This window comes from Strix uralensis, chromosome 5 (assembly GCF_047716275.1).
Source record: "Strix uralensis isolate ZFMK-TIS-50842 chromosome 5, bStrUra1, whole genome shotgun sequence".
Lineage (NCBI taxonomy): Eukaryota > Metazoa > Chordata > Aves > Strigiformes > Strigidae > Strix > Strix uralensis.
In genome coordinates, this window is record NC_133976.1 from 41,877,757 (window position 1) to 41,894,164 (window position 16,408).

Genomic DNA, 16,408 nt, shown 5'->3' on the forward strand with positions numbered 1-16,408 from the left:
CCTGAAGGGGCAAATGTTTAAGAACTGGTAAAGTAGAGAAAGAGTGTTATACAAGCACTTACCTCTTTGCATAACAGTCTGGGAAATAAGCAGAATATTAATAAGTCAAATATGTATATCCACATCTTGTAAAATTCTTACGAAAATGATCCACTTCCAGATCATCAGATCTTGAAGGCTTTTACAAAGGAAAGTAGTATCACTAAATCCTGATTTACAATAGTATAATAAAGATAAAAAATATTATGAATAATCACTGTGGTAGAATTCAGCATGGACATTATTTTTTGCCCTCATTTAAAACTGTGCAGTACTGCTGAGTGCACAGAAGGGCTGGGGGTAACCAGCTGCAAAGCTGACACATCCACGCTCCAGCAGTAGAGAGAGTGTGTTTTATGACCTGTGCCTTATTCGGTATACAGGGCATGATATTAAGAGTATGTCTGGTTCCTCACTTTTCTTTGAAAGCATTTGTATTATTTGCTCTCTCTCTTTTTCATTCCGTCACAAATAAAGGTTATATTAATCGGATCCAAGATGATAGTGTTGGATGGAAATGCCTAATTCAGATTGTTATTATTGTGTAATACTGACACGCAAACCCAGTGACTTCTTTTTTTCTCTCTTATTTCCTACAGGGTGCAGCTCTAATTCGAATGTTGGCTAACTTTATGGGTCACTCTGTGTTTCAAATGGGCTTACAAGTAAGTAAAGGCATTTCTGTCTTTGTGTAGGTGTGCATTTCTAGCACTTTCTCTTCCTCTCTCTTTTTAATTTCTAAACCATATTTTCATCTATTTGTGGAAATGTTTCTTTACTTCAGGGCCATCTGAGGCACCTACATATCCCTGAAGCTGAATTTGATGAAAGACGCTGAGCAGTGTAACACATATTGTGGTGCCCCCAGTTTCACCTATATTTCTTGGTGTATCAAGTGATTGCACTTGAACAGGCACATGGTTTTGTGTCCGTTTTGTGTAGATTGCCGCGTAAAAGCCATTTTATCCATGTGACAACTGTGTGAAGGGCTAGCTGAGGAAAGAGCTACTTCTTTTCAGTTACATTTGCATGCTGGTATAACAAATAATAACAAATGATGCCAAGCCAGCTAAAAAATACACAGCCCTAAAGCTAGTAATGCTTTTCAGATAAATATTTTTGCCTTCCCTTCCCCATAGCAAAATCCTTGAGCTTTATTTTTGCCTTTGATAAGCATGGAGTACTCTCTGCCTTAACAATGATTTGAAAGCTCACTGTCTTTTACAAGAAATTTAAAGAGGTAACATTTCTGTACGAAGAGAAAGAAATTCAGCATGCTGATTACCAAGGATGAACTCTTTTCAGCAATAATTCAGTGCAAATGAGTGGTTTGTAAACTATATAAAACAAACAAGCCAAAGCATAAAAACAATGTGAATCCCTCTATTCCATTGAAATCTGCTTGAGTAAATCATGTTACAGGCAGCTGTGATTGATGAATTATGTATGATGCAGCCTGCTACTTAGAAGTGTCCTTTAAAGTAAATTGATGTTCACCTGAAATACAATTATGCTAAGATAGAAAGAGCAATCAATCTTATCTGTTCTTAGTAAGCTTTTCATTTTGAAATTTAAATAAACTACGTCTAGGATCAGGTCATTTTTTAACAGAATAATTCTACCTCTAACCAAAATAAATTGGAATATAAAATATAAACCAAAAGTTAAATAAATTCATTGGTTATGTCAGAGAGGTGTGTCCCATGCAATAGGCAATGAAAGGAGACCTTCTGGGGAAATACAGCTTTTTGGAGAGTTTACAGGACATTCAGGGTTTGCAGCATAACTTATTCACAAGACCCAGTTGGGTCATTTTCTTAGTTGTAACACCAGGTTGGATCAGTTAGGTAATCTTCTTTTCCAGATAAGAAATCTTTAAATCAAAAGTTTTCTTTGTAAAATCTTGTATATGTCAAGGGTAAAACCCTCATCTCATTTAAGCCAATAATACTTCTGTCCTTAGTCCAGCAAAATCCGTATTCCAGCCAGAAACTTTTGCCTGCAAAGATCCATTCATATGGAAATTCAATAGCACTTTTTCCCAAAAAAATAATTTTGTTCAGTGTTTCAGAAAGGGAAGGATTTAATACGTACATCTCAAACCCCATTTTTCTACTTTCTTGTATGTTTGCCTGAAAAATAACAGTGTGCAAGTTGTCCTGAAATAAATTTAGAAAGAAGTTCAGATCAAAGCATAGAGCTATGCAGGGATTAAATAATCATAATTACCATAAAGTTGTAATGGAGCTTTGTTTTTTGATTTGAGTGCTTTCCTATTATTTCTGCTTTTCACCGGTTCTGCTCTAAATAGAAGCTCTTCTGTTTGCTAATGAAAGTCTATGAAAAATCTAACTGTGAAAATCTGACTAGTGAAAGTCTTGGCACCAGTTCAGTAGGAAGATGATATTCTAACTTCTTTTATAAAAACTGTTTGAAATCCAGATAGAGATTTTCCATGTGTATGTCTCCAAGTTGAACAAAACAAAAAATGAAATTCATAAGCTTGTTCATAAGCTACAAATTAGACAATTGGAAATGTCTGTCCATCATTTAATTCTTTGTGTTTTATGGGTCTAACAAAATAGTGTTCCTGCAGCGTAGAGTTGGGAGGCTAGTTTTGCTAATGATAAGGGGAACTGGAGGACTAATTTACTCTTTCTATTATGCATTGGTTTAGGCTTTTTAGCTCTTTAGCCCTGATACCATTACTCGGGATTTCGCATTATGTTGCCTTGAATCCAGTTTTATTATGGAATTCTAATGTTCAACTAAATGGCCTTTCTCAAGGATAGCTGCAAAATCAAGTATTACTACTATTTATAAATCTCTTCAAATAATGAATACTCTGAAAGTGCACTTGATGATTCATTCCTCCTGGGTTATTCTAATGGCTGGCTGAGTAACTGAGTTCTGAAGGACCTTCACTTTATCTTATTTGCTTTGTTTTTCATTAGCCTCCAGTACGTGGAACACATCAGTGTTAATAGTATTAATATTATTTCAGTTATTTTTAGTATATTAGGTATGTCCTTAAGTGTTTTATAGGTGATAAAAAAAGAGTATTCCTGTAGTCTTAACTACACTAGCATAAACCAAAATGAGTAGCCCTTTATTTATGTTTGCATTGAGTGTTTGTGGTTTCATTGAAATCAAGGTATGATTCATCATCTAATTAAGAGCTACAGAATTAGAGCTTTTATATAAGAGAAGCTACAATGGATAGGCTAACCTTTGTGTCAAGGAGAGGAAAATATAAGGTTTGGAGCAAGAAGAAAATGGGATAGCTACCTTTTGATTGTTACCACTTTTTTCTTGATCTGATTGCATGCTGTCACTTGGCAGGTGGACTTTTTGAAGAGCAGATCAAGATAGCTTGGGAGAGAAACATACTTTATATGTCAAAGAAAACAATCACTTGTGTTAAAAAGGAGAAAAAAGGATGATGAAGGAGAGTGGGGCTCTTTGTTGGATATTCTTTAACAATGAATATGAGCTGAAGGAAATGTACAAATGTGCACGCTATCCCTAATAGTTCAGCAAGCTGTTCTGTTGAGGAGTCTGCAAGGAGGTAAAATTGTAGTAGAGATGCTCAGTTTTACAGCGTAGATAGCTTTGGAGAGATTCATATCGGTCAAGAATAGCTGCACTGTTCCTATCATGGTAAATATACTGTGAAAGACCATTGGATTATAGTGTGAAAGTTCCACAATAAAGCTGCAGCCAAGAGACTACCTAGTGAAGGTACAATTTCTGGAAGCCCTTCAGAGACATATGATGTTTTCAATCATGTGACATTTTCAAACAGAAGATTTAGTAACAAAGACAGAACTTTCTCGCTGTTTTCACATAGTATTCCACAGACAAAACCAAAAGAGAACATATTTATATTGGCTGTAATGAATAACTGAGTAATGACAGTAACAGCCACAGCTGGTAACACTTGCGTACGAGGAAGACACAGTTGTTATTTTTGTAGAAAATGTCTAATAAACTCTTCCTTCTCATAGTAGATGATTCCTTTCTTTTTAAAAGTCCTGACATCCTTCATGATGTGCAAAGTTTCTTATGTTCCAAGGAAATTCAAGAGGTGCACGTTGCTGAATGCCAGTACTGTTCTTACAAAGTGGTGTTGTTTTTCAATCAAAAAACCATTAATCAGCTAGAACAGAGATTAGAGTATGAAGGGGCTTGGTCAGCACCACTTGCTCTGATTATGTTTCTGAACTGCATAGATTGGTAGAGGAAGAAGCTGTAAGTTGGCATTAACATTCAGTCATCATTCAGGGCAGTAACATGCAATATAATACTAGATCTGTGTGAGATTTTCATCTGTAGGCTGTTGTTCCTAATCTGTGTGCTTGAAATAGATAGTTGCTTCAATGACTGGTGTCACTGTATTACATACATTTCCTGGAAGGTTTTACCGCTTTATGGCAAGGCACTCTTCAAGTTATCAGTGAGGTTTTTTTCATATTAAGTATAGAGAGAAAGCCCAGTGATTTGAAGGTCTAGTGACAGTGATTAGATGTGTGTAAAGAAGCACCTCCAGCTCTGTAATGAGACATTTCTGCACTGGTTTATTTAAATTTTTCTTATATCTGGTTTGATTATTTTGGAGCCTCATCTCTATTACTGTACGTTTGTCAACACTGCATTTCATTTGCCATGCGGCAGCTCATTGATCACATAGGTCTGTATCCTTTTGAACTTCACTTGCTGCTGTGTATGTGTTCATCACTCACTCTGATTTAGTGCATCATCAGCAGTTTGAATTAGTTACTGTGGGAAACTCTGCTTCTGTGATAAATTAACTGCTTTTGTACTTTAGGCTTCACATTGTACATTTGGAAGAAGAATTTCCATACAGTGCTGTGGATAGACACTGTCTTTGACAATCAGGCCGGGCCCAAAGAGTTGTGGTGAATGGAGTTAAATCCAGTTGGCAGCCGGTCACGAGTGGTGTCCCCCAGGGCTTGGTTTTGGGGCCACTCCTGTTTAACATCTTTATTGATGATCTAGACGAGGGGATCGAGAGCACCCTCAGTAAGTTTGCAGATGACACCAAGTTGGGTGGGAGTGTTGATCTGCTCGAGGGTAGGGAGGCTCTGCAGAGAGATCTGGACAGGCTGGAGCGATGGGCTCGGGCCAACTGTAGGAGTTTCAATAAGGCCAAATGCCGGGTGCTGCACTTGGGCCACAACAACCCCCAGCAGCGCTACAGGCGTGAGGAGGAGTGGCTGGAGAGCTGCCAGTCAGAGAGGGACCTGGGGGTGTTGATTGACAGTCGGCTGAACATGAGCCAGCAGTGTGCCCAGGTGGCCAAGAAGGCCAATGGTATCGTGGCTTGTATCAGAAATAGCGTGGCCAGCAGGGACAGGGAAGTGATCTTACGCCTGTACTCAGCACTGGTGAGGCTGCACCTCGATGACTGTGTTCAGTTTTGGGCCCCTCACTACAAAAAGGACATTGAATTACTCGAGCGTGTCCAGAGAAGGGCAACGAAGCTGGTGAAGGGTCTGGAGCACATGTCGTACGAGGAGTGGCTGAGGGAACTGGGGTTGTTTAGTCTGGAGAAGAGGAGGCTGAGGGGAGACCTCATCGCCCTCTACAACTACCTGAAAGGAGGTTGCAGAGAGCTGGGGATGAGTCTCTTCAACCAAATAACAAGCGATAGGACAAGAGGTAATGGCCTCAAGTTGCACCAGGGAAGGTTTAGACTGGCTATTAGGAAGTACTTCTTTCCAGAAGGGGTTGTTGGGTGTTGGAATGGTCTGCCCAGGGCAGTGGTGGAGTCCCCATCCCTGGAGGTGTTTAAGAGTAGGGTCGACATAGCACTGAGGGATATGGTGTAGTTGGGAACGGTCAGTGTTAGGTTAATGGTTGGACTGGATGATCTTCAAGGTCTTTTCCAACCTAGATGATTCTGTGTTTCTGAAACAAATTGGTCAACCTTTCAGAGGAGCTGTCTGGAGAACTGTGACATGCAGGCTGTTAAATACAGCAAGGTTCAGATCTCAATAACTTTTTCCTATCATAAAGCTGGCTAGTTAGACTTTCTTTCATCCACACTGCTTAGTATTTCCTGCTTTTTAGACACCTCTGTGCATGCCTGTGTTCTGTTTGGATTGTGGCAGTCAAGTGTGAAAACCTATCAGAAACTTTCTAGGTGTAAAATAAAGCTCTAATGTGCTATTTTCCATATTGTTTGCCACTTCTCTCCAAGAATCTGGTAGTACAAGAAACATATTCATCTATTTCCACAGTATTATTTACATGGTATATTAAACAGGTTTCAGTGTGCCCATTTTATCATACCTCTTTATTATGTCTTTATTCCCAATTCACAACAGTTAGCTGTATGCTGTTTAAAATGAGACATCATTAGAGACTTAATACAGTTTTCTGTAAAAACAAAAAGAACCCCAGGCACCCTAGGATCAGGCTCAGTGAAGCAATGAGCTGCAATGCTGTCCCCAGATCAACAGCGCATATGGAGTCTTCCTTTGCTCAGTGGGAGGATGTAAATTTTGCCACCAGGCAGGAGCATCTTTACAGCTGGAGCACCTCTGCTGTTGCAGCTGGTGCATTTAGTGGATGTTGAGTACAGTACTTTTCAGATAATTCTGCACTCATCTCTGGTTTAGAAGAGCACAGAATGTATGACCTTGGTGAACATCAAAGTATCACCATGTCCTTAACTTAGTTGCTACTGATCTCTTTATTTTTTTAAACTGTCTCACTTCTGACCGTTGTCAACAAGTTAACTTGAGCATGTTAAAAGCAGGACATAGGAGGTCATAGGAAATCTCATAGGAGCTGACATCACTGTTTTCTACAGTGCATGTCATACGAGATTGATAACATCTTTCACCTTTTCTGGCCACCCAGCATTTCTCATGCTTCTAATTTACATCACTCTGGTCAGTAAAACTTTGCATAAGAAACTTCTGTAAGTTGCAGTGTCATATTTTTTTCCTTTGAAAGTATTAAAGATATATAGCGTAGTAAGGGCCATACTTGGATATCACTGCTAAAAATGGAAGTACTTCCTTTAGCTCCAACAGGATTTTAGTATACTATGTGTATAGCAAAATGCTTCTGTTTAAAGAAAAAATGTGATTGAAGATGTGTAATTTAAATGTACAGTTATTGAGAAATGCTAAAGTTAATTTTATTTTTGCTTTCTTTTCCTTTTTTATATGCACTTTAACTGTTTTTTTTTTTTTAATTATGCAGTTGCCCAGTGTTTTCTGCATAGGACAATGTCTGATTCTGTTCACAAAATGGACCATGCTAACTGAATTGTCCTTCTATTCAATAGTTTTGTATACTTTTCATTTGCTTTGTAGCCCCAGTTCCTGACTGCTACATACAATTTTCTTAAATGCTGTCCAGTATGGTATCAGAGTGCATCACCAACAGTTAGTGGACAAGATATATAAAGCTAGTAGGGAGGGAAGGGATGGTGCTAGCCTCATGTTATAAATGGAGATTTAGGCCCACAGAAATATAACTTAAAATTTAAGCAAGTGTGGAGTATGCGATATGATATGTCCAGTGCAGCATTTTTCCCTCCTGTGTGTCTTAGTACTTATGGATAGGAAGAGTTTATGTGTTTGAAGCACAACTTCCACTGTCTTCATCATCAGCTGTGAGCACTCAGCATGGCTGCAGCTGAGTCAAGGGACACCAGGGTGAGCCTTCAGAAAATGTTGATTGTACAATTAATGTTGCTTTAAATAAGTCAATGAGAATGGAGTGCTTGCACATTTGGGGGGAAATTGGACCAATGCGATTAAAATAAAAAAGATCCATGAAATTTGGATATCCGTTTTGAAACCCAGGAAGATGTTCTGTCAATGTATTTAGCATTATAAACTATTACAGGTATTCAGAACAGACTTCACCTTGGGTTCAGTCACAAAGTCCAGCTCTGCTACAGATCAGAGCACAGGGCTGAACATAATGTACCCACAACTATAGCAGCCACCGTCATGACTGCTGGTGGTTTTTGCCTGATATAACAGATGCTGTGCAGAGGGAGCTTCTTCCTAAAATGTTGCATTAGCAGAATATTTCTGTTTGGTTATATTAACTCCTTTTCCTCGTTTCTGCTCTGCTTTTTGTCCCTGGAGCATTTGGATCAGTTTTCTTCCCTGGCTGTCAGGGATTGCCAAGAGAAGGGAGATACAGGCTCTTTGTTTTCTGCTTCAGGGTCCTAACCTCCTTCTAAGCTTAAGCAGCTGTGAGCCATCAGCACAGGGAGAGAGTGGGACTCTAGCTGCTATGTCCCCCTGAAGTTGATCAGTGCAAGGAAAAAGCATGTTCCTGAAACAAGATCATTTTCCTTCTGACCTTTAGACCTGTACTCCAGTGCATGGGGACAGCAGAGCTTTTCAACAGAAAGAGTGACAAGAAAAGGTAAAATGTGATATTTTTCCATACTTTCTTCCTGATGTTGACTGAAATTTTGCAGAGGAATTCAGTCTGAGATGGACTTTTTGAAGATAAGATTTCAGCTCAAACAGCTGCATTTTGGCCAAATTGGAGGTCCCAGTAGGGAGAGTTACAGTGATAATGGCAGGTGCTGCTGAACCTCAACAGGTGGCGATGTCCCTAGTGCCTGTGTTCAGAGCAAGGTTACAGTCAATGTTGCCTTCATTATAAGGAAGTCGTGCTGTCCTGCAGCTAGGATAAAATGTTGCTTTATTGCTCCATTGCTAAAACTTCTTACAAGCGTAAAAACAATTAGTATACACACAATTTACTTAACTTGTTAAGATTGTTTCCTCAGAATAGGATTGCCCTTTATGGCAGTGTTGCAGTCAGTCACATTACAGACACAACGTACGTATTTACTTGGCATGCTTTCAGGGAGCTTCTTTTAGTTTGTCTCATGTGAAATTCAGTTATGACTATTTTCTCCTTTATTATTATTATAGGAATTATTAAGAGGAAGAACATTAGATATGAATTCTCAGATAACATCAGTAGTCTGAGCAGCTATTTAAGAAAATGTTTTCTTTTGGGATAAAATTACACTGTTTTCCTGATAGGAGCTCAGTGGCAACTTCGCCTCTGTTGCTGTGAGGCAGCACAATGGACTTTACAGGGCGCTGGAAGCACACATTTTGTGTGCAGCTCTGCCATCCTTGTGCAATCAAAATTTCCATTAGCTCTTTAGAAGACAGTGAGGGTATTTCCAGCACAAAGATTGCAAGGTTGAACTCCTAGTTAACACTTAATACACGCTGGAAATGAAATAAATCTACTTCTGTTCAGCCCAGTGGAGGACATTTAGAAAAAAGCTGAATCCCTAAAAGGCCATCATCAAAACTTTCTCCTTCTCTCCTTCTCTCCTTCTCTCCTTCTCTCCTTCTCTCCTTCTCTCCTTCTCTCCTTCTCTCCTTCTCTCCTTCTCTCCTTCTCTCCTTCTCTCCTTCTCTCCTTCTCTCCTTCTCTCCTTCTCTCCTTCTCTCCTTCTCATCCCGTGTCCTCTTCCTCCTTCTTTCTCTTCCTCTACATACATTTAAAGTTCAGTTACTGTAGCTAGGTAGACACACTAGCATATAGCCAGATGCAAATGTTAATGATTTTTAAGGTATCTTCATTTTGCAAAATTAAATGCAGCTCTAGTGACTGTATTGTATGATCTTTGCATGGTCTTTTGCACCATGAGAAACATTTGCCTGATTGATACAAACAACAAATAACTTATAAGCAAAGTCAAAGCTTCATTGTTACTACTTTCCTATCTGTTATTCATTGTTACTGTACAAATGTTGCAGGTCATTATCATCTAGACACAGTGACATGCAAATCATACTTACAGTAAGTTTTCTCAAGTGATTTATGGTGGCCTTTTCATAGTAAGTAGCATTAATTTATTTTCAATTCTGGGGCTTCTATAGAAAAAAGTATTGCAGAAAAGTACAGCAGAGGCTTTTTGCCTGGTTAGGAATCCCTGGGCATAGTTCAAGTTAATACAGAGGAATGAGCAGCCAGCCTGTCACAATTAGCAGGTGCCATCCAAATATCTGGAAAACATTCCATCATTTTTTGTGTGCATCATAAATGTATTTATTGAGCAATACCTGGTTTTAGGTTCAAATGTATTATACAACCAAACAAGGCAGAACTAAAATGAATGTACAAATTCAGTCAAATATATGCAGTTCAATTTCAAAGAGTACTTTATTTCTGTAAGATTTGTTCTTAGCTCACTAGTTTAGTACCACTACCAAATAATACATCAAATACATTTTTCTTTAAAGCCAAGCTTAATATACTAGCAGGTGTCTCACTGCACAGCAGATACCATCAGACTCTGCTAGGCAATAACTCTGCAGTGCTTCTAAGTGTTCCCTTTAGACTTCACATGCAAACTGTTTTGCCACCGCACTGCAATTGCTGTTGCCGTGTTTCAAAATGGAACCTCCTTCCTCTTCATGTTAATAGCTAATAGGTGAAGCTGAATTTTACAAGGGAAATAAACCTCTTCATTTAATAATTCTGATCTTTTAATAAAGATTCTGAGCAAAGCAGGATATATTTTAAAGTAGCTGGAAATTTGCCTGAATACAAATCTTGAATCTGTTTCAGATGCCTCATTCACACTGGATTCACGGAGTTGCAATGCAGAAGATGTATTAATTGCAAAATTGCATTTCTTACAGTGGTTTGAGGTTTGATTCTTTTCTCGTGTTGGAATGAAAATGACATGGCGGTATTGATTTCAGTTGGGTCACTTCTGATTTACAGTGCTCATCTCTTATCAACAAGAAGCAGGTAGAACGAAGAAAGCAGTTCCATTGACTTAATGATGGCTCTTGCTGCCTCCTTTCTTAATTTCTTTTGTGTCCCAGCCTGGATGGCGTGCTGTTTGGGACAGAACGCAGGTCCTATATGTATCCTCTAAGTGAATGTTACACTTCCAACACTGTGGATGCGATACTGTCAACATTGCCCTAATTCTTCCACTGAAATCAATGCTAAAAATCCCATTGACCCATATAATGCCAGAAATGTTGGCTCTGCTGATCTGATTATTGTTAGAGCGTATGGGAGTATTATGAATTACAAAGGAAAAAGGACAAAGTAAAACGCTATCATTATGTGGCCTATTCAGCATCATTTGCTCTAGAGAAAATTAAGATTAATTTCCTTATATGGTTCCAGTATCACTCTTCCTGATTAGTAGTTATAGCTTGCTGTTTGGATATAATGGTTTAATTGCAGATATGACATGTTGACAGTGGATATTTTCCAGTTGCTGCTGATTGCGAGCATTGTATCACTGTTGTGTGTGAAAAAAATCTAAATATACCTTTTGAAAACAAAGGGCTGGAATTTCAGCTGGTGTATGTTGATGGGATTCCACTGGTTTCCTTCCCTAGGATTTTGTGTATTGGCTGAGATAGTAGTCCAAAGAGAAGGCAAAACACAGCTGAAGTGAATACTTGCATGGTGCCTCTGAAGTATGTTGCACACCACTCAGGCTTTTTTAAACTTCTTTTTACCTGTTTGTGAGTTTGAATCTAGAAGTTAGCTAAGAAGTTCCTGATAGTGGACATTTTAAAGACTGCTTTCATGTGATACCACAGTAGAATTATTTTGAACATTGAAAGTGTTACTTGCTCTTAAGAATTTTTAATTGTTTAATGCAGCTCATGGTAAAAATACAGGCTGAATTAATTAGCAATTGGGAAAGTGTGATTGTATATGGAGTAGATAAAATAAGATTAAAAAAATAAAAAAACCCCAGTCCTATCTGCCAGGCCTGGACATCTTACGAGGACAGGTTACTAAGCACTTAAAATATGTTAGCCAATAAATTTCTGTGCGGAAAAGATTCAACAGGTAGCTCCACTGATACTTGTAGAATTATTAGAAATAAGGAGAAAAAAAAGATTATGCTTAGCTATATTCTTTGATTGTTCAGTGGTGTAAAATTCTAATTCAGAGTTTTATTTTTAATGCCAAGTAAACAAGGTTTAAGCTGTGTTTATACAGGGACACACAAAAGTTCATTCAAAGTAGCTGAAAGTGTGAATTGTAATTGGATTAGTTAAACCTCACTGTAGCCCCATGTGGACTCTTCTAAAAGTGAAGTTAACTGTAACTTCAACTTCATTTACTTTAATTCATGATAGTGTTTTCATTGTGACTTGAAGTCACAGAGTTTAGTCTACTTCAGTTCTGAATGACAGTGTCCATACATAAGGTTTAATGTAGGTTAACTAATTCGCTGTAAAAATTAGCTTACTGATGAGGAATGAAACCATCAGCCGTTAGCTGAACATTTGAAAAGAACATTTGAGCATCGTTTTTAGAGAAACGCACTTCAGAATAAACTTTTTGTTACACTTAAATGTGATACATTGATAATCTTTCTCTTAACTGTCTTCTGAAATCACCACTGTTTCTTTCTGTCTGGTCTCTTTCATAATACTTGGTGCATACTTGGACAGGACACTGGCTTAGTAAACCACCCTTCTGTTTTCTTCAATGCTGCCTCCAGCTGCTCATACCCATCCATGCATGGCCACCCAGCGCCACTTCATTTGTACCACTGGAAGAGTCTGGAGTCCTTTTTGGTAAATTTGATCAAGGAAGGAAGGGTGTCCTTGGTACAGAACAATAGATTTGCTTCCTCTACAGGCCATTTCAGAGGTCTAGTTTGTAAAGTAGCCCCACAAACAGGGGATGGGGACAAGGAGGAGCAGAGGTTGTGGAAGGTACTTTGTACTACCAAAGTGTCATCAAACTGTAGCTCAAGGGAGATATGGAAATGCATTTGATGCTGTGTCTGTATATAAAACAGATGTGATAATTTTAGTACTGGGTGGGGACTATCTACACCGCAGGCATGGCCTTACACTCCTTATGTGCTTGCTGTTTCAATATCATTTTGATGCTGTTTTTTCCTATTGTTGGTTGAAATGCTTGTTTAATTAGGAACACAGTTTAATTCAATAGTAGATTAAAGTATAGGAAGGATATCGACATTTTTGAACCTCTGGTAGAATGCACTCATGAAAATTAAAGTATATTCCATGTCTCTATTGTATTCTGTAGGTTAGCAGTTTCTGACAAAACTGCCTGGAAGCAGTTCTGGGCACTCTTAGTAAAACTGATGTAGAAGGTGGAGAAGTTGCTTGGCTTACTTGGCCTGGAAAAATCTTTCCAAGGTTCTTCTTAGCTGGCTTTGCACTACTGCTTTCATAAGTGTCTGATCACAGCTGTTCCTTCAGTTTGGAGATAGCTCTGCATTTTGACTCACTGATACAAATGAATTCTGACACAAATAGAGTTAAACCCTATCTAATTTGCCTTATACAGTGTTTACCATGACCAGTAAGGTGAATTTTCCTTATTTTGTACTCTACTGCTTGTCTGACTGCCCAGCCAGGAGGGTGATCACTTCTCTTCCTTAAGGCTCTTTCTCAAGGGTTAGTCTGTTGTACAGCTGAAAAATACTGCAAACCTAGTTGGCTGTTTAAGCTTCTCTGTTCATTTAGTCTTCCTCTCTTATGCAAATCTTCACTTCTTTGTAGCTTGCTGGTAGTGCTTTACCACTGGTTCTTATTCTCACTTTTTTGTCACTCACCATTGCAAACATGCAGTACCTTCCTCCCTCTGACCCTTGCCCAAGCTTTTTTATTTGAATGTTAGACAGTGTCAAGACAAAATTTGATAGAAACTTCGATGTTAGTAGCGCGAAGGAAAGGGGAAAAAAAGGTGACATGTTATAGTCAGTGAGTCAGCATCTGTCAGATGGTGTCTGGTGGCTTAAAGTTAAGTATACAAATTTCTGGGAAGAGAAATATGCTGGATTTGATAGCCAGAGCCTTAGAGCCTGATTTCCACCTGAACTAAATGTTTTTATTAGTAGCTCTAAATCTTCGGTGAGATACAGCAGTCATGTACAAAACTGTTCAACAAGACCATATTGTAGGCTGAAGGAAGGAGGATGTGCACCCAGTATCGCCAAAACGGGATAAAAGAACTTATCGACACCAATGTGATGTAGATAAGCAGACACTCCTTTATTAATGGCCGGTGCGTAATGGAGTCATCTCACCAACAACGCACACCTAACTCATGTAGCATGCTGATTGTATAGAATACAGTAATACATAGTAATCAACTTCTCATACATAAACAGTATAATTCCCATAACTCATTTTCTTATTCCCATCTCTTTCCGGTCATGTGCACCTGAGTCCTGAAATGAGTCGGGGGGGCTGCTTTTGCGACCAGCATGGACTACTGACCTAAAAGAACGACCCTCCAATGCCCTTGACCCAAGGATTTTGGCTCACATTACGATTTTAACATGCTTTGAGGCCCTTTCACAATGTAATTTTTAGAACACCTGGTCTACAGGGTAATAAATTGTCCTTACTGAACAGTCATCTTGTTATGAGTCTTATTCTTTGAATAGAAATCTGGTTAATGATTATTGCTAGTCTATATGGCCTTAGCCTGGGACTTTAAAAAGGACTTTGTAGCAGCATAACTGGTTGTATGGTTACTCTAAATCATTCCTTATTTAAATCCAAATCACCAAAAATCATTAAAATCAGCTCAAATTACTAACAGGTCAGTAACTCCAGGCGTAGGAACGCAATACAAAAGAGGGAGGTGGAGGCAAGACTGCTATTTCCTGACCCTTAAGAAATGAGGGCATTCAGAGTAACGTAGCCACAAGAATTTATGCCAAATTATTTTGCTACTTTTTTTTTCACTCATCTTAAATAGTGAAATTTCCAAGTTACCTTTAGGAGAAAAAGTAAGTTATTCAATGTTAATCTGTTTCAGATCTCAGCACCACTCATATAAACTGGGAGCTGTTTTTTGAACAACCAATCCAACCTCATACAGGCAAACTGTGAAAGGAGTTTGGTCCTAGAATTGATGTTTCAGTTCCTGGTTATAGATCTGAAATCTCCCCTGAAAGTAAGATATGTGTTTGGAGACTTACTCCCCATTTAGACTTGTTTAACCTCTTTGCATTTATCAGTTGCTACCTTTTATTAGTTGTGAGCATTGTCATGTTTGAATGGTGGGGTAGTTCATTTTTTCAAAACCAAGAGACTTAATCCCTAGCAGTACTGAGAAGACTAAGTCTGCAAAATGATAAAAGACTTTTTCCTTTTAAATAATCTCATTTTCTTTAAAAATTCTAATACAATAAAAGGCCTGCAAGCTTGATCAACACAGCATTACTAAAAACATCTTTCAAAATCCTTTAGCACTTTTCACTGTACTCCTGTTTCTACTACAAGCTATGTGCTTCAAGTAATAAAATAATTTCAAAAGCATTAAGCCTTTTAATTTGGGGGGGGGAATTAAGATTACTATTTAACAAAACATTATATTATGATCTAAATCTGTTGGTATTTTTTGCAAGATCTTAGGTCTTGGTTGTGCAGTAATTGGACTTTGTTTTCATGGTGTGACAGATTCTGGATTTTTTTTTTCATGTTAAAAATTACTAAAACACACTAAACCACACTGATTAATTTTTTTTTATTGATAGAAGTGAAGGAATCATATTCTGTTATTCTTTTTGACAAAGAATGGTTTCATGTATTAATGCCAAGATGTTAAGAATAATATTACAAGAGAATGCTTGCTGAAAATGTAAAACCAAATGATCATTTTTGCATGTGTGTGTTTGATTAATTTTCATGTTGAGTGACACTGCACTAGGGCCTATGAACTCTCTTTCTGCTTTCCTCATGGCAAAGAAAATCTTTAGAGGCGGCATTACAGTGAAGGAGAAAGGGGAGTTGTAGAAGAGCACTCTTAAGTCTTGGGTTGTTAAAGAGGTTTTCATGCCATCTTCTCTCCTCACACATATTGTAGGGTTATAGCTGAAAGTTAGGAAGATGGCTGAAGCATATCTTCATGCTCCAGCATACTCCAGGTTTGATGGAACAGCTTTTGTAGGTGATACAGACTGGCGAGTTTATGATGGGAAGCAGTCTTCCAGCCAGATGGTTCTGGGCATATGTGTTTATGAGAAAGTGGCTTTAAGTCACTTCACCTCCTTTGGAGCTGTGCTGAGCGCAGCTTAGATGCAAGCAGCTGTGTTTTCAGTGTTATCCTTTTCTGTTCTGTGGCTTGCATCTCTCTTCTGTTTGCTTTGCTTCTTTTCTATTCAGTGTAAAGGTGAAGGGGTGGCTAATACTCCTGCCCTGGAGAATTACAGTGAATGAAAACATGTCTTCTGCCCCTTTGCAAGCTACTTAAGACTTAGATATGGGTCCCCGGCAGGAAGAATGGGTTATATACCTGCTTGTTCCATGCTTAGAACAGACAAGCAGGGTATGTATAGATCTTTGGCTCCTATCTTAATCGT

General features: G+C 38.5%; 1 protein-coding gene across 1 annotated transcript in view; it reads left to right on the forward strand.

The window, feature by feature from the left end:
- The window catches only part of TRHDE (thyrotropin releasing hormone degrading enzyme), a 225,038-nt gene that overhangs the window by 122,280 nt on the left and 86,350 nt on the right, over positions 1 to 16,408 (forward strand). The window contains exon 7 of the mRNA XM_074870583.1: positions 639 to 704. Coding sequence (XP_074726684.1) covers positions 639 to 704 — 66 coding nt within the window. The remainder of the gene's footprint in view (positions 1 to 638; positions 705 to 16,408) is intronic.